This window comes from Gopherus evgoodei, chromosome 10 (assembly GCF_007399415.2).
Source record: "Gopherus evgoodei ecotype Sinaloan lineage chromosome 10, rGopEvg1_v1.p, whole genome shotgun sequence".
Taxonomy (NCBI): domain Eukaryota; kingdom Metazoa; phylum Chordata; order Testudines; family Testudinidae; genus Gopherus; species Gopherus evgoodei.
Window position 1 is genome coordinate 41,446,895 of NC_044331.1, and position 23,533 is coordinate 41,470,427.

Here is a 23,533-nt window from a genome sequence, read left to right on the forward strand (position 1 = left end):
CAAGCCAGTCAGGACTTTGGGGAGTCTCCTCTACCTTGGAGCAGACTTGTTCAGGGCAAGAAGCTCACACAGCTTCACCTCCTGGGTCTCTCCTTGGAGCATTCAGCATCCTCTGCCCCTCCGTGCGCTTCCCACAGAGAGTCCACGCCAGCGAGGTCCTGGGGAAGCCACCGGGTTCTGCACCCCCACTTTGCAGTCAGACGTGACTCTCAGCCAGCCAGTAAAACAGAGGTTTATTCGATGACAGGAACAGGGTCTAAAACAGAGCTTGTAGGTACAGAGAACCGGACCCCTCGGCTGGGTCCATTCTGGGGGGCAGTGAGCCAGACCCCCAGGTCTGCCCTCCACCCTCGACCCCAGCCAGCTCCAGACTAACAACCCCTCCCAGCCCCTCCTCTCTGCTCAGCTCCTTTCCCGGGCCAGGAGGTCACCTGATCCCTTTGTCTCCAACACCTTCAGCTGGCACCTTTGCAGAGGAAGGGCCCAGGCCATCAGTTGCTAGGAGACAGAGTGTCAGGCATTTAGGTGCACTGGCCCTTGGCTCTGCCAGATACTTAAGAACTGCCATGGGGATACTGAGGCACCAACACAGTACTCAGAGAATACATTAAGAACTTTCCCAGTTGGTCACACCTAGGCGCCTAAACTCTCCTGACATTCACAGAGACTGAGGCACCTAAGTCACTTCTGAATATGGAACTCCAGCTCCAAAGGCCTTGTCTACACCCAAAGGACTAACTCTAATTAGAGCCCCTACCCAATCATAGTGTGGATTCAGTTACATCCATTTATAAGCATTTATACTGGGATCGCTTATCTCAGTAGGGATAGGGAATGAGCTATGCGGATATAAATGCACCCACTTGAGGGGCTGTACACCAGTGTAACTAGATCAGTAAATCACCCCCCACCCCCCGCCCCTCAACTGACATTGCTATCCCAGTAAAATATCCCGTCTTATATCACTACAGTCGCTGCTCCTGCCTGTGTCCCCAGCCACTCTCGTCTAGAGGGATGAGCTTTTCACCAGGACCATTCCCTGCAAGCAGACCCAAAGACTGAACTCCTAATGGAAACAATCAGAAAAAAAGTGCAAGAGAAACATTTTAGGATGCTTAGTCCATCAGACGGACATGACAAAGGGCACAACTCCATGTAGGTCACTTATGTTTCCATCCTTCAGTATCAGAGGCATTGATAAGCTGGGCTCCAGCTTAAAGGTTTTGCCTGAGACTTATTTCCCCAGCATCACCAAGCAGCCTGCTCCGTAAAGCCCTTCAAACAAGGCAGGGCCTCAGCAGCTCCCACAGCCACCTCGTGTTAGCTGCTCCCACCTCCCCAAGCACACAGATTCTACCTGGCTCCTGAAAGAAGAGAGCCAAGTGTTGAGAGCATGGATTTGATCAGCAGAAACACCTGCTGGGGCACTTGAGGCTGCAGCCGTGCTAGAAGTGGAGCACTGCACTCACTCCAGTGGGCCTCTTTCTCCAAGTGCCCACACTGAACCCACATGCAGCACTTCTCCACACACTGCCAGGCCTGGGACCATTGCACCGGGTCTACAAACCATGGCACCGCTCCCTGGAGCTGGTGTGTGATTTATATGATCTATCTGCACCATGTTCGGTTTCTTCCACTGGATGTTCAGGGCCAGCACAAGCCCAGTGGTGGTGCACAGGCTTGGCCACCACCACTGCAAGTGCTTGTTTGCGGCCATGTGGTGTTTTATGGGTGTGCTAGAGGGTTGCAGCAGTGGTGGTAACGTCCAAATTCTCTAGTGCAGGCAAGCCTCTAGAGCCAGGTCTTGGAATGGTCTTATGCCTCCAAAGAGCTGTATCAGCTCATCCTGCACACTGCAGCAGAGATCTTGCAAGGACAAGGCCACTCATGAGTTAAACTACTTGCCTATGGCAGCCAGAGGAAGAGGTTTTCCCACTGGTGTCACAGCAATCTAAGATCATATGAGCAGGAACAAGGCAGCAGGATCATGGAGCTGCGCAGGAAGAAAGCCCGCAATTTTCCACAGCCTCAATTTTGTGGACGGATTAGCCCCAGACCCAGACATGTTTGTTGCCAAGAGCGGCAACAGAATCTTAGAACCTAAGGCTGATCTGAAAGAGAAGGGGGTAGTTTGTGGGCAATACCCACTCACCCCCAGGACTGCCCTGCCAGCTCACCCATGACAATCTCTAAAAGCTGCCACAAGTGTAGGCCAATGCTAAATAGCATTTAACATGGAAAACTGCCCATCGCCACAGACATATTGATGCCCACATGCTGACGATGACAACAGGTACCACTAGGCCAATGTACAAACTGCAGGCCTGGGTAGAGGGAGAACAAGGCCCCATGACCCCACCCGGCATTGCAGGGATGAGAGCAGGCCAGCTCCAGCTTCTCTGCCACACCCTGGGACAGATTCTATACTTATTAACACTTACATATGGACATCATCTCCCTTGCTGCAGTTGATGTAATTATAGAGAAATCAATTTATACATAAGCTGCTGGGACCAGCTCAACACAAGGTGAGCCCACACAGAGCACCCCCAGCCAATCAGGCATCTCAGAGAGCCAGTACGTCTGCCCCACTTGACTGCAGGAGGAATGGAGAGTGCAGGGCCCTGCACCCGAACATCCCAAGCCAAAAACACAACAAGCTGGCGTACCTTGTCATCAATTAACCAAGCTCATCTGTGGGAGGAGCAGAGATCAGGGCAGCACAGCACCCGTGTGGTACCATCAGCAACAGAGCCTACTTAGCGCCAGACCTCAACTGCAGCCATTTGCCCAGAACAGCTCTCCAGTATCACAGGCTCTGGTGCATTCAGGCATGCAGTTCATGGCTGTTGAGGATTCCTGGGGAGCTAGGAGCTCAAGTCACCTTCAGCCTTCCCACAAAGGGGGAAGCAAAGAGTTGTATCCTCTTCTCATTTACAAAACACAAACTACATACCCTGGCTTCCCCGCTTGCCACGAAGTACACCAGAACTTGACTGTCAGTAACAATCCTACACAGGACCAGTGGATAGTAAGATGCTCTTCCTTCATCTCAAACACTTGTGACTCAAAGCTGTGGACTGGGGATCTGGAGAGTTCCATCTCCCAGAGGCTAAGTAAGGACAGTTCTTCACTGTACAGACCATTTTAAAGAGGCCAGAACTGGCTTTCACCTTTGGCCCAGGGAGCCATTTCATGGCCCTATGCATCTTGCTGGCAAGCAGCTTGCCCAAAATACAGCCTACGTTTTGCTGTTCCCAGTTCCATCCCGTTACAGCTCACCAGAACCTAGTGTAGCACATGCAGCAAGACCTGTGCATTCTAGAGGACACTGGAAGCAACTGCCTCCATCTCCTGCTGCTGAAGGGGAGTAGTCTCACTGCTCCTGGCAAAGCATTAGGGGAAGAACATGTACAGAGCACTGCTCCACTGGAATGGGGAGCAGACATGGGGCTGCGTAGGCTGCCTGTTCTCCACAGCAATGTCCCTCCACCTCACCCCAGCAGGGTGGCAACTAGCCTGCCTCTTACCTTCTCTGCTTTGACCTTTTTCAGCTGCCGGCACTCACTTTCCCCATCCTCCATCTCCGATTTAATTCCCAAAGGATTGAGCGCAGCTCCCGTGTCAATAGCTATACTCCCGAGCTGCTCAGCTGCAGCAGGTTCTGGCCCTTGGCCCGCATCGTACTGTCCCACCCTCACAGCCAGGGCGAGAGGCTGGAGCACACTGGGCTCCTTCTCTGATGGAGCCCCCACACCCTCACTCCTTTCCTTCTTGCTCTTGGATGAGCTACCCTCCTTCTCCTTTTTGGAGCTGGCCACACTGCGAGATGCTTTAACCGACTTCTCAGTGCCCTTCGGGATGACAGCAGCCACCAGGCTGCCCGAACTGGCGCCATCTCCAGAGCGTCCCTGAACCTCCTTCTTGCCACTGGCCCCCTCGCTAGGAGTGAACAGAGAGGTTCCTGGGGCCGGCTTGCCACTGTCCTTGCCACTCTTGCTCCTTTTGGATTTGGACTTGCCTTCCTTGCCCTGAGGGCCTGGCACCGGAGTCACAAACTTGATGTTATCAGGCAACGTGGCCACAGCATTGGGGGCCGACAACCCCACCTCTTTGGAGCCCGACATTTCCAATTTCTGCTGGTCCTTCTCCAAGTCAGCGTCCAGGTCAATGATGAGGTTCCCTACTCCAATGTCCCACTCATCCCCACTGTCGTACGTCTCAACAGGGTTCGCATCTACTCCTTTCCCTCCGGAAACTCCGCTGCTCAAGGACATCTTAGAGTTCACAGCCCACCTTAGAGTTCCAGGCTCTTCCCCGCCTCTGGATCCCAGGCAGCAGCTGCAGCTATGTCCTCAGGCCTTCAGTCAGGGTCTGCCCAGGTGACGGCATCATCGCTGAAAGGGACAGCAAGAACAGGTGTTACACAGAGCGACACGGGGAAGCCTGTTCGAGTGATCTTCCTGGAACAGGCACACACACACACCTTCACCACTACAGGGGCTCAACAGGCACCTGTGCACCACTACAGTCACATGGAGCCTAAACTCTCTCTCACACACACACACGCTGTCTCTCACTTACACACACCACCAGAGACAGAGCCTGAACTCTCCCCAGACACACCACCAGACACAGAGTCTGAACCCATTCCGCCCCCTTACACACACACACACACAGAGCCTGAACTCACCCCCTCTCTTACATACACCCACCACAGATACATGGAGCCTGAACTCACCCATCTCCCACACACACACAGCTGAACTTGCCCTCACACGCTGTCACGCTCTCTCTCTCACACACAAACACACCCCACGACCAACTCAGGGACCTGTGCTCTATTACTAGCTCACGCAAGCCCATGGGCACAGCTGCCCACATCTACTTTGCTTCACCCCAAAGAAATACTCACATGAACGTACACAATTTCAGACACTGAAGCTGACCGGAGCCCACTGCGTGTGTGGGGAAAAATCCGCAACACCCCATCCCTCCAGCCCCCACCACAGGCACTGCCCTGGAAAAGTGACCTGCTACATGAAACTCACCGGCCTGCTCTCTGGCTGCCACAGTCTCATCACACCATCCTGCTGGCCCCTAACAGCCTCAGAAGAGGCCCTAGCACCCTGGCTGCCCCTGTGGAAGCTGCCATCTGGCATCGCTCCCTCAATTGATACAGGCCCCGGCAGGTCAGAGCTCTCAGCTTCAACAAGACATTACTTACTCGCTCCCTGCTTGCCACTTCCCTCTGAATTACCGAGTACTCCCTGCACGCAGCCCCGGGGATGGAGGCAGACCCCTCCCCTCTGTGCCCCCCAGGGCCAGGGGTGGGGTTTGGGAACCTTGACCAGAGTAGTGCGCCCCACACACACTGTGCAGCATGAGACCAGAGTCACCTACCAGGGAAGTTTAGTGCCCTGGCGGGAATCCGACATCTAGCCTCAGAATGAGCACAATGTTAAAACCAGGTGAGAGCCATCAGGATTAGCCAGGGGCCAAATGGCAGGGACAAGATTTCTGTCCCCACAGCTCAGAGCTCACCTTCGATCTCCAGTGACAGACCACAGCATGCCAGCTCATTTTAGAGCTCCCACACTCGAAAGCCACCACACAATACCCAGCACAACTGACTGGTCAGGACAGGCCCAAGACCAGAAGAGGGGTGAGGGCTTCCAGGTCAGGACCAGCAGGGGGACTGCAGGTCAGGACTGAGGGGCATGGGCAGTGCTGTGTAGGAGCCAGGACTGAAATCAGGTCTGAGGGGCACTGGCAGCACTGCATGCAGGAAGCTGTCACTGCATATGTCCTCGCTCTGCTGTCCCCCCAGTCAGATCTAGCATTTTCTCCCTCATCCCTGGAACGCCCTAAAGCCAGGGCCGACACTCAGATCTCTGCACTGCACATTTCCCTGGAAGCAATTGTGTAGTATGGGGGGGGGGGGAAGCCCCAGAGTCACTCACAGAAAGTAGCTAGTGGCAATTGCATTACCAGTCATAATTAACACAGGAAACAGCGTTCTTCCCAGCAGCCAGGCTCTCAGCCCCAGCAAACCCCTCTCCAGGCTCTCCCAAGAAACCCTTGGCCATCCCTCTCAATGCAGTTCCTCTCAAGTGCCATTGTCCTCCTCCTCCTGCTGAGCGCACGGCCCACAGATCCACAGGATTATTTCTGAGCAACACTCCAAAAGCAGGTGACTTAAAAAAATACATTCTCTTTTAAACCCCAGCAGGCAGGAGCCTGGAAAGCAGCTTCGCGGTGCGTTTTCAGAGACACAAACACTGTAAAAATGCCAAGGAGTCTTTCATCAGACAGGCTGCAGCAGCCAGACCATTTTCCATCTGCTCCCCACAGCATCGCTGGCTCTGTACACCTAATAATCCACTCTCTGACAGGTCATTACAGAGATTTTTAACCCCAGGAGCCAGGGGCTAACACGCGAGCTGGAAATGAAAAGCACTGACCTCTTGTTTCAATGGCAGAGAAAGGGCAGAATCAGGAGAACGCTGCATGCAGCATTGGAGTCACTAACAGCTTTCAAAAGCCGCCATGTGGGTTCTTGCCTCCCTCTTCCCTTGCCCCAGCCCCCCCACCCCACCAGGTAATCCACTTCCCAGCTTGGAGCATGCACAACAGTCAGCATCCTCAGCTCTAACCCACCAGCTGCTCAGATCTACCTGCCCCTCCAGAGCCACTTTCCCGGTCCATCCCTGCCAGATAGTGCCATTTGTGCTTTGTTCCTCCAGCTGAGATCACAAACAGGCTGCTCCCTGCACGGATCAGCTTGGGGGAGGGACGGAGATGTGCAATGATCAATTCACCTCACTCCCCCCAGCCTCCCACTAAAACAAGGAGAAGCTCTTCACATCCAAAGCAGCACAAAACCTCCCTGCCAGCCCCCAGCTTCTGGCCACCACAGGCACCACGTGCAGAGAATCGCCTTTGTACTGCCAGCCCTCAGCAATTTCTTTGTCCAGATGCACAAGGCCAATAATGAGTTTGACTGCCCAAGCTGTTAGACCACAAAGGCCCCTCTTGGGGATGAGATAAGCCCAAGGACTGGGGGCACGGTATCCCACCAGGGCACTACAGAGATAAATACAGTAACAAGCCTTTGTCCAAAAGCCTCTGTTACTCCCACGTGCAGAAGGCACATACAGACCAAGGTTTTGCTGGGTGATGATGGCTATGGGGCACTATTGGTGAAATACAGACCAGCCTTCCCATCGAGGTGCCCAATAGCTACCCTACACCAATGGCCTCTTAAACAGTTTGTCTGGACTCCAAGGGACTGCACCTGATTCATGTCCAACAGACCACATAGTAGCTGTCCCCCCTCCTTTTGATACTGAGGTGCAGTCTGTAAAAACTATTAGTCCCAGCATGCAAAACTCCATGTTGATACAAGAGTAAGGCCATGTAACCAAGAGAGTGCATTGCATGCTGGGACTTGTAGTTCACGTAGCCATGTGACAATAAGGACAGCACATGTACAGCTCCATAAGCCTGTGCTTTGCTCTTGGCCACTATGATGGGATCAGTGAGCTTCCTGCTTGATTCATTTCTATGCCCTCTCAACTGTATTTTTAAAGATAGGAAAAGCAAAGTAACTCCAAGTGCTATTCAGGACAGAACCCAGCTGAAAAGGAGATGGAGACACCTCCCTCACTGGAGAAAATCTCCCCTGGCATCCAACAGCAGGGATGTTTTAGAGCTACCGTACACAGAATGACTTGACAGCTAAACTAAAGCATCCCTCTTCATCTCAGCACAATCTTTCAGTCCCAATCACACCCCAATTTCTATCCTTCAGGTTCCAACTCAACCTTAGCCATCAGATGGTAAGTGATTTGTTCCCACTCCAACAGAGCAACCCATAGATGAAGAGCTGCCAGCTCACTGATGTGGCTTCTCAGCCTAGGAAGAATATCACAGATTCAGGGCGGAGCTGGAATGAACACACATGTAGCCCCCAGAGGGTCAGGCGCTCAGTGAGACTCACAGCAGCCAAGCAACTAGGAGCCACTGACCATTTATCTATAACAGCCTGAAAAGGCTGATGAGCTGGTGCCCAGCAGGGGTAGGTCTGCCCACAGGAAAGTTCTCCTTTTCAAACTACACTACCCAATGCACACTGTGCCCTCTGCCTCACCCATGAGATAGTACTAGTGTAACTGAAGGCAGGACTTGTCCCTCAGCACGAATAAAGAAGAGAAAACCCCTGTAAACAAGACAAAGCAGAGAACTTTAGGGGGCACTGATCATGTCCACCCCTCACACTGTGCTGGTTGACAACTGAACTAGAGGACATAGGGAATTTCCAGCACACGCATCAGGAGACACTAACACAGCCTGGCTCTGTGGACACCTTTACTGACACAGAGAATGCAGCCTGTGCAGACTACAGGTCCTGGCTGCAACACACGCTTTGAGGCAGAGCAAGCGGTGCAAACTGGGACCCGTACTCATCACAGGCTGCCCCTCCATACTCAGGAAGGCTCTCATTACAACTTGATTACTGATGCCCATTATGCACAGCCCTCTGGTTCCTGGCAAGTTGCCCCCATTAGGTGCCCATCAGAAACTCCGCCTCTTCTGGGAGAAGGATAAGAGACAAAGAAATCACAGAAAAACAGAAAACAGTGAAGGGACTTATGCAGCCACAGCTAGTGTTCCCCTCACCTCCTCCCATTGCAGGCTTGGTCCCTACACAACAGAAAAGGCATGTGGTCACCTGTGAGGCTGGAAACCTGCCAACAAGGCATTTTAAGAGAGGGCCTGGAGCAGAGGTTCTTCAGGGAGACAGTTATCCACTGGGGAATGCTGCACACAAACAGTATCAGACATGAATAATTCAGCTCCATTTGGTGCTGGAACCTCCACAATCCACATCTATGCACTGGGAAAGAGCCAACGCATTAGAGACAAACCGGAAAGTTCACTTTCTGAGCTAACAGCCACTGGCAAACACACCTAGAGAAAGCTATTCAAACAGACAGGGAGCATTTCAAACACACCAGCACCAGGCGGAGACCTAGGAAACCACATTAGCCAGGGCTCTTCGTGCTGGAATACACCCCCAACGGATGCTCTGTAAACCCAAGGAGCCTGCATTCCTTCTGAGCTGTTGTAGTGGAGCAAGAGGCAGAAAAACCTAAACAGGGAAGGATTTAACGCCCAAGGGTGACAAAAACCAGAAGCAAGCTATTCCGTTGGCAGCAAGTCAGCCAGCCCACACATAAAGAGACTGTCTCCTACCCATGTGCTCGAATCTGCAGCGCTCCGGGATTAGCCTCTGGAGGCTTCCAGACATGACTGACTGCAATTTTCACCCTGATTAACTTTCAGGAATGCCCGCAACAAGGAACAGCAAAGACGACGGGAAATCTCCTGTGCGAGGTGTTTCCTCTGGCCAGACGGCTGCCACTCTACAGCAGACCAAAGCAGAGGAGGGTTTCAAATAACTGCTCGCCCTCACTGGACGAAGTCCAAGACAGCAAATGCACCCATCTGTCCAACAGCAGTCCCCAATGATAGGAGTGAGAGGCAATCCCAGCACCGGTTGGAGGGAGGAGTGGAATCAGAAGAGCAAAATCTCAGTCAGAACAAAGTAGGAACTGCTGCTCGCTGCACGGAACAACTATTCGCCCCATCCAGCCTCACGGGTGCCCAGTTTTCCAAGTGGGACAATGCAGAAATGCGAGAGGATGCTGTACTGCAGGCCCTTTCTCCCGCCATCTAGTGCTGGCAGCCAGCCTACAGCTTTCCCCATATGTTGCCTCCACACAAGATCCTTTTTTATTTCCTTTTACGACTAAAGAAACTCAAGAGGGGACTCGCCTTCCTTTCCAGAGCTGCAGTGCCAGCTCTCTGCTCTCGACTCCTAATGCTACCTCTGTAATCCCCTAGCCTGGCTTGTTTGGGTTGGATTTTTTTTTTTAAGTAACTCCCATGTCGTTTTTGTAGATTTCTTTTTAAGATGTTCCTTTTTCCCCGCCCCCTCTCTCTAGGATGAAAAAAATGTTGAACAAGAGCCAGCTGGCACGCACAAGAGGAGACTGAGAAATCTGCACAAAGGAGCTTCCTCACTCGCTGCTTTCAGATCAAGAACAGTGCAGGGGAGGGAGTTCTGCTCTCCCCCACATATCAGTCCAGCTGAAGCAAACAAAGAAGATTTATCATGACACCCCTGCGAGCTGCCACCCAACTGGTGTAGTTTTCCTGTATCGCATTCACACGGTGGGTGTCCAAGACGTTCCAAAACACAGTGAAGTCCTGGTTTCAAAACACGCTGTTAACTCTGGAATTAAGCACAGTTTGAAGGGGAAGCTAACATGTCACTTGCTTTTTCTCAAAAGGCCAGGGGCCACCAAAGTTTGCCCAATCAAGGGCCACACTGGCAACCTGCCAGGAGCAAGAAGACTGAACCCACTTTGAATAAAATGGAACCACCTTCCTCTTTTAATATGGAGGTGCACCTCCATGAAAACTACAGCTCCCAGCATGCAATGCAGCCAGATCCTTTGGCTGGAAGTAGAACAATGCATGCTAGAACATGTTGCTTCCATCGGCTGCACCTTTGGATTAGAAGAGGTATCTGACCTTGGATGGCATCTGGATCATAAGCCATTCTTGGGTCTGCTTTGCAACACACGGAGATCCTGGAATGAAAGGCACTATAGAAGTGCAGAATATGGCATTACTGTCTCCCTCCACCTCTGGCTATAATCAGTCCTTTGACAAGGAGCAGCAGATAACTGGAAGCAATTGGAGGTGTTGGGGGAGATAAAGACCAGCACAGTCATTCTGAGAAAACCTTGTCTGCATATGGATCACTAGGCTGCTTTGGGGAGGAAACCACAGCCAAGTCCACACTGATGTCAGCTGGAAGTTTTAATTTACAGCTCCCCTGAACATCAACTAGTGTTTTACATTAAAAAAAAATTAATTCAACTTTCAGCTGAGGAATTCAGCATCAAGTCAGAAAATGCAGCGTTAAGGTTAAAAACTCAACCCTGAGTCTGCCTCCCAGGGTTATAACTTTCAAATACGGCCTTTCCTGACAGCCACGTTCCATTACATCCAAAGAGGAATTTCCTATTAAACACCAAATACAGTAACATACAGTCATTTCAGAACCAGTCCGGTCTAAACTTCACAAAAAGCTTAGTCAGATTATTTAAAAACTCTATGCTTGTTTTTATTAGTTTATTTAACTCCAATGACAAATAGACATTGGGGAGAGAAAAAACAACAAGAAGTCCTTGTGACACCTTAGAGACTAACACATTTATTTGACCTATAACCCACTTCATCAGACGCATGGAGTGGAAAATACAGTAGGCAGACTCTCGTGCTTAAAGATTGCAACACACATCTCCACCCCTCTCATCCCTTCAGTCGAGGTCCAAGAACTCCCAACACATAACCCCCAAGAAATCCTTCAGCAAAACCAAAGAAGACCCGTCTTGACATTGTTGATATTTCTGAGGTAAGAACTAAAGCAGGAGTTAAAAGCCCACACATAGAATCACAGAATATCAGGGTTGGAAGGGACCTCAGGAGGTCATCTAGTCCCACCCCCTGCTCAAAGCAGGACCAATCCCCAACTAAATCATCTCAGCCAGGGCTTTGTCAAGCCTGATTTTAAAACCTCTAAGGAAGGAGATTCCAGCACCTCCCTAGGTAACCCATTCCAGTACTTCACTACTCTCTGAGTGAAAAGTTTTTCCTAATATCCAACCTCAACCTCCCCCACTGCAACTCGAGACAATTACTCCTTGTTCTGTCAACCATCCTTTTCTTTTAACCATCAGGCCTGGTCCACACTACAGCGTTAAATCGATTTAAACAGCGTTAAATCGATTTAAACAGCGTTAAATCGATTTAACGCTGTACCCGTCCACACTACAAGGCACTTAAAATTGATTTTAAGGGGTCTTAAAATCGATTTCTGTACTCCTGCTCAACGAGAGGAGTAACCCTAAAATCGATATTACTATATCGATTTAGGGTTAGTGTGGACGGAAATCGAAGTTATTGGTCCCATTCTTTTACTGAGCTACCCAGAGTGCACCGCTCCGGAAATTGATGGTAGCCTGGGACCATGGACGCACACCACCAAAGTAATGTGCCCTAGTGTGGACGCGTAAAATCGATTTTATAAAACCTGTTTTATAAAACCGATTTTATTAATTTCGATTTTACTCTGTAGTGTAGACGTGGCCTCAGCAAGTCACTCAATGTTGCCTTTAACCGGAGTTCATGGCACAGAATTTCCTTTAAAAAAGTTGCTACGGGGATTTATAGCTCTAAAGAATAGCAATTATTTGGCTCTGATTTCACCTAAGCCCAGGAATTTTTGACCAAAGCCTACTGTGCAGGGAACAAAATATACCTCTTAAGCCTCATCTGGCAATTTGTGTGGCAGAAGACCAGAGTTTTGCATCTCAAATGTATTTAACACCTAGATCAAGTTCTTTTAACTACTTGGCACTAACTAAATTCATTCTCCAGCAGAATTTATGCTAATATTGACACAACTGAACAAGAAACATCCTCACACATGATATTTAGATTTAATCAATTTTACAGCAGCTGTTCCAATTAAGCAGGCATCAAATATTGTATTAATTATATTATATACTTTATATCTATACAACACAACCTCAGTAGCCTGTAGGGTGGAGGATGACAGCCAAACAGTATAAAGAATAACACTGGGGCAAACGTCTGCTCTTTTTTATTAAAAAAAATAATAAAATATTTCTCTTTCTTCTCTTTTATTAAGCATCATAAGGTCCAATATCCACAAAGAGGGGCATCCATTTAAAATATCATGTCTGGAAAGTCTTAGTCTTTAAGGTGCCACCGGACTCCTCATTGCAAAACAGATTATCTGAAGGAAAACAAAGGATTGAGCCACGCTGGCTAGATTTGACACTATGGCTCCCAAGAAGTGGAAGGTGAATATTTCAAATCTGTGTTTAGGCGGTGTGATGCAGTAGGTACTGTCTGTGTGGAGAGTGGGGGAGCAGGGGAGGACTTTAGGGGATGGACAATGCCAGAGCCTGTAACCTGAGCTAGGTAAGGGAGGGGAAAGGTCAACACCTTTACCCGGGAAGGGGATAAAGGAAGGGAGTGGCAGGAGGGAAGCAGTTTTGAGTTTGGGCTTGGGGCTGGATGGGCGGAATTCAGGGTATCCTAGCTAGGATCCAAGCACCCTGAAAGCCCAGAAGTACTCGGTGGAGGGGTCCTGACTGTGCCTGCAAGCTCTGCTGTAACCTGTGTTCCTGTTGTCCAATAAACCTTCTGTTTTACTGGCTGGCCGAGAGTCATTGTGGGTCCCAGGAAGAGGGGTGCAGGGCCGGACTCCCCCACACTCCGTGACAACTGGTGGCAGTGGTGGGATATACTGCACGCCGTGGACGGCGCTTCCTGCAGTAAGTGACTAGGGAGCAGTAAAACGAAGGGGTGATTAACCCCTGGGAGTATGTGCCCAGTGAGAAGGACTTTGCAGTAACAGGGTCCCCCGGGGGATTGCAGCGAGCGGTCCCAGGGGCGGAGGAGTCTGCAGCTCGACCCTGGCAGAGAGGTGGTGACCTCAAGAAGGGCTGGTGCACTAAGGGACACCCTGGAAACCGTGGGGAACGGCGAGCACCCCGGCCTGTGAGTGCCCAGCAGGAAGATGTATGCCAAGCGGCGCAAATGTGACCTGGCGGAGCTGTGCAAGCAGAGGGGGCTGCACCCAGGGAGGCTCAGGAAGGACCAGCTGATTGTCCGGCTGGAGCAGGGAGACCGCATGAATGAACGGAGCCCTGTCTCTGAGGGAAGCAGCCGGGCAGATGCAGCGCAGGCACCAGTGTCTGTCCCCGCTGGGAGTGGTCAGCCGGCGGACGAGGGCTTCCCGAGACCCCCCCCTTCCTAGGCCTAGGGGAAGGGCGGGGAGGAGCCCAATGTATACCGAGGGCACCGTGACACCCCCGGCCAGCAGGGGATCCGCCCAGCGAAGCTCACGCCCCAGCAGGGGATCCTCTCGGCAACGCTCGGCATCCGTGGAGCGGATGCGGCTGGAATATGAAAGGGAGCTGAAACGGGAGGAGCTCGAGTTAAAGAGGCAAGAGCTGGAGGAGAAGGCGAAACAGCGTGAACATGAGCGGGAGGAGAAGGAGAAACAGCGTAAACATGAGGAGAAACAGCGCCAGCGTGAGTGGGAGGAGAAGGAGAACCAGCGTAAACATGAGCTGGAGCTGGCCCGGCTGGCGAGCAGTGGGGCCCTGGCTGCGGTGAGTGAGGGGGGACCCAAGCCTACAAAGAGCTTTGATAAGCACTTGCTGCCCCGGCGTAAGGAGGGGGAGGACATAGATACCTTCCTGACGGCCTTTGAGAATACCTGCGAGCTGCACCGGGTTGACACTGCAGACAGGATTGCAGTTCTCAACCCCTTACTGGACTCCACAATCGTGGAGGTGTACAGCCGACTGAAAGGGGCGGAGGCAGGGGACTACGAACTGTTCAAACAGGCCCTGCTCCGCGAGTTTGGGCTGACTCCTGAGATGTACCGGAAAAAGTTCCGGAGTCAGCGTAAAACCTGTGAGGTCACATACCTACAACTGGTCAACCGGGCGCAGGGGTATGCCCGCAAGTGGACAGCTGGGGCCCAAACTAAAGAGCACCTGCTTGACCTATTCATACTGGAGCACCTGTACGAGAAGTGCCCGTCTGACTTGAGGCTGTGGTTGATTGACCAGAAGCCGGAGAACCCACAGCATGCAGGCCAGCTGGCCGACCAATTTGTGGACAGTCGGGCACGGGATGGCAGGGAGGAGTCTCGAAGGAGCAAGCCTGCCTCAATGCAGAGAGAGAGTCATCATGGGACCTCCCAGCGGGATCCTATGGAGAACCCCCCCAAAAGGGGAACATCCAGCGGCAGGTCCCTCCGACCCACTCAAGGGGACCCACGAGACATGGGCTGCTATCGCTGTGGCCAACGAGGTCACATACGGGCCTAGTGCCCCAAGCTCAGGGACAGACCAAGCAGACCCAACCCGCAGAGGGTGGACTGGGTAAAAACCCAATCGGAGGAGGGGCTACATTCCCAGGAAAGGCAGCTGGCAACGTACCACCTGTGGATGCTCCAGGCTCCGGGTTTTTGGTTTACCGGGTGGGCGCGGGGCTGCCCCTCCGGAAGGAGTGCATTGTTTCCCTGGAGGTAGATGGGAGGAAGGTCACTGGGTACTGGGACACGGGCGCAGAAGTGACGCTGGCCCGACCCGAGGTAGTGGCCTCAGATCGGATGGTGCCTGACACCTACCTGACCCTGATGGGCGTGGGCGGGACCCCATTCAAGGTGCCCGTGGCAAGGGTACACCTGAAATGGGGGGCTAAGGAGGGCCCCAAGGATGTGGGGGTACACCGATATTTGCCCACTGACGCGTTAATGGGAGGGGACCTCGAGGACTGGCCTAGTAACACCCAGAGTGCCCTGGTCGTGACTCGTAGTCAGAGTCGGCAAAGGGCACTGCACCCCGACAACGGGGAAGGTACTCGACCCGAGGTGCAGGACCCTAACCCAGGGAGCGGGGAACGCCCAGGGACACGGTGCAGAGAGGCTGCGGCCTCAGACCCAGCCAGCAAGAGAGAGCCGGTCCCCATCCCTGTCCCAGCTGCTGAGTTCCAGGCCGAGTTGCAGAAAGATCCCTCCTTGCGGAAGCACCGGGACCTGGCTGACCTTAGTGCGGTACAGACCATGAGAAGAGGTTGCAAGGAGAGGTTCCTGTGGGAGCAAGGGTTCCTGTACCGAGAATGGGCTCCCCCAGGGGAAGTAGAGTCATGGGGGATCAGGAGGCAGCTGGTGGTTCCCCAGAAGTTTCGTCACAAGCTGCTGTACCTGGCCCATGACATCCCTCTCGCAGGGCACCAGGGAATCTGACGCACCAGGCAGAGGCTGCTACAGAACTTTTACTGGCCTGGGGTCTTTACCCATGTCCGACAGTACTGTCAATCCTGTGACCCCTGCCAGAGGGTGGGGAAGGCCCGGGACAAGGGGAAAGCGGCTTTGAGGCCTTTACCCATCATAGAAGAACCTTTCCAGAAGGTGGCCATGGACATAGTGGGACCCCTCAGCAAGATGACCCGGTCAGGGAAGAAATACATCCTGGTGGTGGTGGATTTTGCCACTCGCTACCCCGAGGCGGTGGCCTTGTCCTCTATCGAAGCCGACACAGTGGCAGATGCGCTGCTGACAATTTTCAGCCGGGTGGGGTTCCCCAAGGAGGTCTTAACGGACCAGGGGTCCAACTTCATGTCGGCCCTGCTCCGGTCCTTATGGCAGAAATGTGGGGTCCAGCACAACTGGGCCTCAGCGTATCACCCCCAGTCCAACGGGCTGGTAGAAAGGTTCAACGGGACGCTGAAGATGATGCTAAAAACATTTATGAACCAGCAATCGCAGGATTGGGACAAGTACTTACCTCACCTGCTGTTCGCGTACAAGGAGGTGCCCCAGGAATCTACCGGGTTTTCACCTTTCGAACTGTTGTATGGAAGGCGGGTAAGGGGGCCCCTAGACCTGATGAGGAACGAATGGGAGGGGAAGGCCTCTCCCGAGGGAGAGTCAGTGGTGGAGTATGTCCTGACCTTCCGGGAAAGACTGGCCGAGCTCATGGGCCTGGCCAGGGAGAATCTGGCCCGAGCCCAGAGGAGGCAGAAGGTCTGGTATGACCGCACGGCACGGGCCCGTGCCTTCGCCACCGGAGATCAGGTGATGGTTCTCATCCCCGTGAGGAGAAACAAACTCCAGGCCGCCTGGGAAGGGCCCTTCAAGGTTATCAAGCAACTGAATGAGGTAAACTATGTGGTGGAGCTGTCAAACCGGGCACATCACTGTCGGGTGTACCATGTGAACATGATGAAACCATACTATGACAGGGGGAATGTGGTGTTGGCCGTGTGTGGACATTGGGAGGGGCAGGGAGATGACCCCTTAGTAGATCTATTCCCTGGGACCAAAGCGGGTTCCCCCCTGGAGGCGATTCCCCTCTCTGATCAGCTGACCCCGGGCCAGCACGCTGAGATCAGGGGGGTGCTGCATCTATACCGACAGCTGTTTTCCAACCAGCCTGGATGCACTAATTTGACTGTCCACTGGGTGGAGACCGGGTCACATCCCCCTATAAGATGCTCCCCTTTTCGGGTCACTGGTAAAACTGCCCAGGATCTTGAAAGAGAGGTCAGGGACATGCTGGCTTTGGGGTGATCCAGCCGTCTTCCAGCCCTTGGGCCTCGCCAGTGGTGCTGGTTCCCAAGAAGGATGGGTCAATCCGGTTCTGTGTGGACTATCGAAAGCTCAGTGCCATTACCGTACCTGATGCCTACCCTATGCCCAGGCCTGACGAGCTCCTAGACAAGCTGGGAGGTGCTCAGTACCTCACCACTATGGATCTTACCAAAGGCTACTGGCAAGTGCCGCTGGACACAGATGCCAGGCTGAAATCGGCCTTTATCACCCCTCTGGGGCTCTATGAGTTTCTGACCCTGCCCTTCGGCCTCAAGGGAGCACCGGCCACCTTCCAGCGCCTGGTGGATCAGCTACTGCGGGGGATGGAGAGTTTTGCCGTGGCGTATATTGACGACATCTGCGTCTTCAGCCAGACCTGGGAGGACCACATGTCCCAGGTTAAACAAGTCATGGACCGACTCCGAAAGGCTGGGTTAACAGTAAAGGCTGAGAAGTGCAAGGTGGGGATGGCTGAACTATCTTACCTGGGCCATCGGGTGGGGAGCGGCTGCCTGAAACCGGAACCAGCCAAGGTGGAGGTAATCAGAGACTGGCCTGCCCCCCAAACCAAAAAGCAGGTCCAGGCCTTTATTGGGATGGCGGGGTACTATCGAAGGTTCGTGCCCCACTTTAGTGCCATAGCCGGCCCTATCACTGAACTGTGCAAAAAGGGGAAGCCAGACAAGGTGATCTGGACTGAGCAGTGCCAGAAGGCTTTCTGGGCGCTGAAGGGGGCTCTGGTTAGTGGCCCAGTTCTGGCAAACCCAGATTTTGACAAACCCTTTATGGTGTTCACCGATGCCTCAGACACGGGACTGGGGGCAGTGTTAATGCAGGAGGATGAAAAGGGGGAGAGACACCCCATCATGTACCTGAGTAAGAAGCTGCTACCCCGGGAACAAAGCTACGCGGCCATCGAGAAGGAATGCCTGGCCATGGTGTGGGCCCTTAAGAAGCTAGAGCCATATCTCTTTGGGCGACACTTCACCGTGTACACCGACCACTCTCCCCTGACCTGGCTGCACCAGATGAAAGCAGCTAACGCCAAGCTCCTGAGGTGGAGCCTGCTCCTGCAGGACTATGACATGGACGTGGTCCATGTGAAGGGAAGTGCCAACCTGACAGCGGATGCGTTGTCCCGGAGAGGGGACCCTGAACTTCCCCAGGTAACTGGGCAGAGTTACCCCGCTCAGTTCAGTCTCGAAGGGGGGAGAGAGGTGATGCAGTAGGTACTGTCTGTGTGGGGAGTGGGAGAGCAGGGGAGGACTTTAGGGGATGGACAATGCCAGAGCCTGTAACCTGAGCTAGGTAAGGGAGGGGAAAGGTCAACACCTTTACCCGAGAAGGGGATAAAGGAAGGGAGTGGCAGGAGAGAAGCAGTTTTGAGTTTGGGCTTGGGGCTGGATGGGTGGAATTCAGGGTATCCTAGCTAGGATCCAAGCACCCTGAAAGCCCAGAAGGACTCGGTGGAGGGGTCCTGACTGTGCCTGCAAGCCCTGCTGTAACCTGTGTTCCTGTTGTCCAATAAACTTTCTGTTTTGCTGGCTGGCCGAGAGTCACTGTGGGTCCCAGGAAGAGGGGTGCAGGGCCGGACTCCCCCACACTCCGTGACAGGTGGCCACTAAGCTACACTCTCCAGGAGAGCCTAAAAACTCCATCTCTACCCTTGGGAACATCTCATTTTCCTTCTAAATCAGTTTTTAGCTGAAGAAAGTGCTTCTTCCAAATACTACCCCCTCCCTATGCTCCCCCGCTCACTCCTTCCCAAGATTCCCTGCTCCCCTTATAGTTCTAGAGAAGACAGCAGAGCAAAGAGGGATGTGCCCATTTGCTCACTGCTTCTCCAAGCTGCGGAGATAGCTAACAGCCTCTCTCTAGCACTTTCCATTTCCAAAATGCTGTTCAAACGCTAACTGCTTACTGCCTGCAGGCTGCCCCACACTGGTAAATACTGTCATCAGTTTAAAGCTAGGAAGACATGCACACACAGAGGTTAAGTGACATGCTGTTTGTCACACTGCAAGCTAGCATCAAAACCAGGTTAGGCATGGACTGCTGGGCCCAAGCCTAACCCAACCCAGACTGCCTCCAAAGCAACCCCAAACTGCAGGCAGTTCACAGGCCCTAGCGTCAGCGGAGATACAAGAGACGGTCCACCCTTCACCTTGTGCAATGCAGGGTGGGATTTGAGGGAATCCGCAACACCCCATCCCTCCAGCCCCCACCACAGACACTGCCCTGCCGGAGCCCTGGGCCCTTTAATTTGACACTGTGGGCTCCCAGCCACCTCTTCAGCTGGGAGCCCCCGGTTGATTTAAAATAAAGTATCACTTTCTCACCCCCAGCCTTCCTTTTTGGCCCGCAGCTGTTTTGGTTGGGCGGCGCTGGGGAAGGAGGGTTTGTTTCCTCAGGGCTGGGCGGCCCTGGGGCGGGGTGTTTCTGCGGGGCTCGGAAGTTTCGGCCCCCAGCTGTTTTCTTTGGAGTAATGTGGCCCTCGCCACTTGATGAGTTGTGCAGGCCTGGCCTAGAGGCATTGCAGGGGGTTGTGGGGGCAGGGGAAGTTTGCGGGAAGCCCAGTGCCCTCTGACTCCCGGCCACGGCTGGGATTTAAAGGGCTTTGCGCTCCCCGCGGCTGCCAGCAGCCCAGCGCCCTCTGACTCCCGGCCGCGGCGGAGATTTAAAGGGCTCTGGGCTGCCCGCAGAGCGCCGTGTGCGGGGGATTTAGAATCCTCCCACGGGCCACACAGTGAGGCTCCGCGGGCCGCATGTTGTGCAGCTCAAACAAAGAAACCTCACAGAGAAGCCCAATGACCATGGAGAAAGAGGTTCTCAGGGTGCAGAACTACTGAGTCAGTTTCCTTCCCACAGGGCTTGGTTCTTAAATCCAACACCCAACCCACACTATGAACTTTTACCATGGCTGTACTCTAAATATTGTGTCTGCACACCTGATTGCTAACACCCTGTCAGTCGTCATGGCAGCCCTAGCCAGAGCCTGGGCTGTTACTCTGTTTTTCCATATAGACCAGTGTCCTCTTACCATGCCTGTCCTCTGTACCTCAATTGGCTGGTCCTCCTTTCTAACAAAGAGAACCAGGAAAATACCTCCAAGTGCACTGCCCACATGCTGCTCTGCATGGCCGCCCTCTGAGCACTCTATCCCCACGCAAGTACAATGGGGTAGCCCAGAGGTTCTCAACTTTTTTCCTGAGCTCCCCCAGCCCCAACACACTATAAACATTTCATGACCCACTTGTGCCACAACAACTGGTTTCCTGCATATCCAATAGATGAAAAGTCAGGTTCAGTGCTAGGGGATAGGAAACAGGGCAATTGCCCAGAGCCCCATGCTACGAGGGGTCCGCAAAGCTAAGTCGCTCAGGCTTTGGCTTTCTGTCTCGGGCGGTGGGGCTCGGGCTTCAGCTTTCTGCCCTGGGCCCCTGCGAGTCTAATGTCAGCCCTGCTCTCTGGTTTATTCTGGCAGACACCCTGAAAGCTGCTCACAGCAAGGGGGCCCTGGATCTCTGGCTGAGAACCACTGGGATAGCCCCCAGGGTACTTTGTGTGCGCCCTCCCCAGGTACTCTATCCTCTGCCCAAACACAATGGGATGGCTGCCCAGGTTTTCCCAACACACACTGATAGAAGCAGAGTTAGAGAGTGTGGTAGGTGCACACATACACATACAGCTATGATAGCATAAAAGCTGCTATGTGAACACAAACTAGGCAATGTTAACTTGCAACCAGTTACAGTGACTGACTCTATACTAGAAAAGTTAGAACCCATATTACCGTAAGTTCCAGCAATAGTGCAGATGCACTAGTGTAGACAGGGTTCAGGCATTGTACCATGGTGTCATGAAAACCTGCTTGCTAAGCTGTCTGTAACATATTTTTAGTTCAAATGTCCTCTACCCGGTTACAAAGCCACTGTTAAGAGCTGCATTATGGGCTTAGCCTGAACGACACCTAAAAAACAAGCCAAATTTGGGCAAATTCATTCAACTGGCACCGGGCAGTTGTGTATCAGTGACGTTTCTGAGGCCATGTCTACACTTACAGTTTTGCAGCGCTGGTAATTACAGCTGTGTTCGTACCGCTGTGTAGGGCCAGCGCTGCAGTGTGGCCACACTGACAGCTACCAGCGCTGCAGTGTGGCCACATTTGCAGCACTTGCAGCGCTGTTGGGAGTGGTGCATTGTGGGCAGCTATCCCACAGACCACCTCGTCCCATTTTGGCGCTGTGGCTTGTGGGAAGGGGAAGGAAGTGCGCGGGTCTTTCCGCTTCCTGTTCCAACGCCCCGTGGTGCTTTGCTACACATTCCGAGCAGTTTGGCGGCATTGTGAGTCTGCAGTGCGATTTATGCGATTTTTGTTACAAATGGAGCCTGAGCTGCTGAGGACCTTGCTGATGAATGTTGCCAGCACATCACGCATGGCAGTGGAGCTATTCCTTCAGCTGCAAAGTGACAGTGAGGAGTCAGACGATGACATTGAAACGACTGACGCTCAAGACACTCAATTGCTTGTGGCAGTAACAGACGTGCTCAGCACCGTGGAACAGTGCCTTTGGGCTCGGGAAACCAGCACTCAGTGGTGGGATCAAATCGTCCTGCAATCCTGGGATGACAAGCAGTGGCTGCAGAACTTTCGGATGAGAAAAGCCACTTTCATAGCACTGTGTGCTGAGCTTGCCCCTACCCTGCGGCGCAGGGACACGAGATTGAGAGCTGCCCTGCCAGTGGAGAAGCGGGTGGCTAGTGCAATCTGGAAGCTGGCAACTCCAGACAGCTACCGATCGGTGGCAAACCAGTTTGGAGTGGGAAAGTCCACCGTTGGAATGGTGCTGATGCAAGTTTGCACAGCCATTAATCGCACCCTGCTAAGAAGAACTGTGACTCTGGGGAACGTGCAGGACATTGTGGATGGCTTTGAACAAATGGGTTTCCCTAACTGTGGAGGGGCAATAGATGGGATGCATATTCCTATTCTGTCCCCACCCCACCTCGCATCAGAGTATGTTAATCGCAAGGGGTATTTCTCCGTGGTTCTGCAAGCACTTGTGGATCACCGTGGGCGTTTCACTGACATTTACTCAGGATGGCCTGGAAAGGTGCATGATGCACGCATCTTTCGGAACAGTGCCCTGTTCAGGAAGCTGAAGGCCGGGACTTTTTTCCCAGACCGCAAGATCACAGTAGGGGACATCGAAATGCCCACTGTGATCCTTGGACACCCCGCTTACCCCTTAATGCCATGGCTCATGAAACCGTATACAGGGAAGCTTGACAGGAGCAAGGACCGGTTCAACTACAGGCTGAGCCGGTGCAGAATGACTGTGGAGTGTGCTTTTGGCTGTTTGAAAGGGCACTGGAGGTGTCTTTATGGGAAGCTAGATTTGGTGGAAAGCACCATCTCCGCTATTATATCCACGTGCTGTACCCTCCATAATATTTGTGAAGAGAAGGGTGAAAGATTCAGAGAGGAATGGACCTCTGAGGTTCGATGCCTAGAGGATGAATTTGCACAGCCAGAGAGCAGGGCTACTAGAGAGGCCCAGGAAAGGGCTTCAAGGATTAGGGATGCCTTAAGGGAGCAATTTGATGCTGAGAGCCAACACTAATGTTTGGTGCCTTTCCTGTGCTCCTTTCTACCTTGGGGTACAATATTTACCACTTCCTGCAATAATAAAACGTATTTTAAAAGCCATAAAATCCTTTATTCAAAGTACAGTACATAAAAGGCCAGGGGGGTTAGGGTGGTGGACAGTACATTCAGAGGTTTGAATATGTCCTGTTTGGATTACTGTTCAATGTCTGCTGCACTTCAGGATTACTATGCTGCAGGGTAATGGGGGTGGAGTGCACAGGGTAAGAATTGTAGTTATCAGGGCTGGTAGGTGATCGTACAGGTGTTGGGGGCAGCTGGGGGTAATAAGAAACTGGCTGCTGGAGAAAGGTGTTTTGTGCAAATACTGGGGAACAAGAAAGACAGCTTTGGGCGGGGTGTGGGTTACCACGGTACAGATCTGCCTGCATGGCTACGAGAGACTCAAAAGAGTCAGTTTGGCGAGCCAGGAGGCTTATCAGGTGCTTTGAGGTATTTTTGGTAGCCAATTCCTTTCTCCTGCTTTCTGTTTGCCTCCACTCATACATTTTCTCTCTCCATTCCTGAGTCTTCCTACTTTCTCTGTTGTAGTGAATCATAACTGCTTTGATCAATTCTTCTTTTGATTTTCGCGGATTTTTTCTCAA

At 52.7% G+C, this 23,533-nt stretch overlaps 1 protein-coding gene across 2 annotated transcripts in view; it reads right to left on the minus strand.

Annotated features, from left to right (window-relative positions):
* ZNF609 (zinc finger protein 609) overlaps positions 1 to 23,533 on the minus strand; it is a 154,337-nt gene that overhangs the window by 120,597 nt on the left and 10,207 nt on the right. Inside the window, exons 1-2 of one of the 2 annotated variants that reach the window (XM_030577022.1) lie at positions 9,259 to 9,683; positions 3,531 to 4,397 (exon numbers count right to left, since the gene is read on the minus strand). In XM_030577022.1, the coding sequence (XP_030432882.1) occupies positions 3,531 to 4,277 (747 nt within the window). In that variant the 5' untranslated portion in view covers positions 4,278 to 4,397; positions 9,259 to 9,683. Of the gene's footprint in view, positions 1 to 3,530; positions 4,398 to 9,258; positions 9,684 to 23,533 lie in introns of those variants that run through there. The other variant, XM_030577021.1, reaches the window with a different exon arrangement.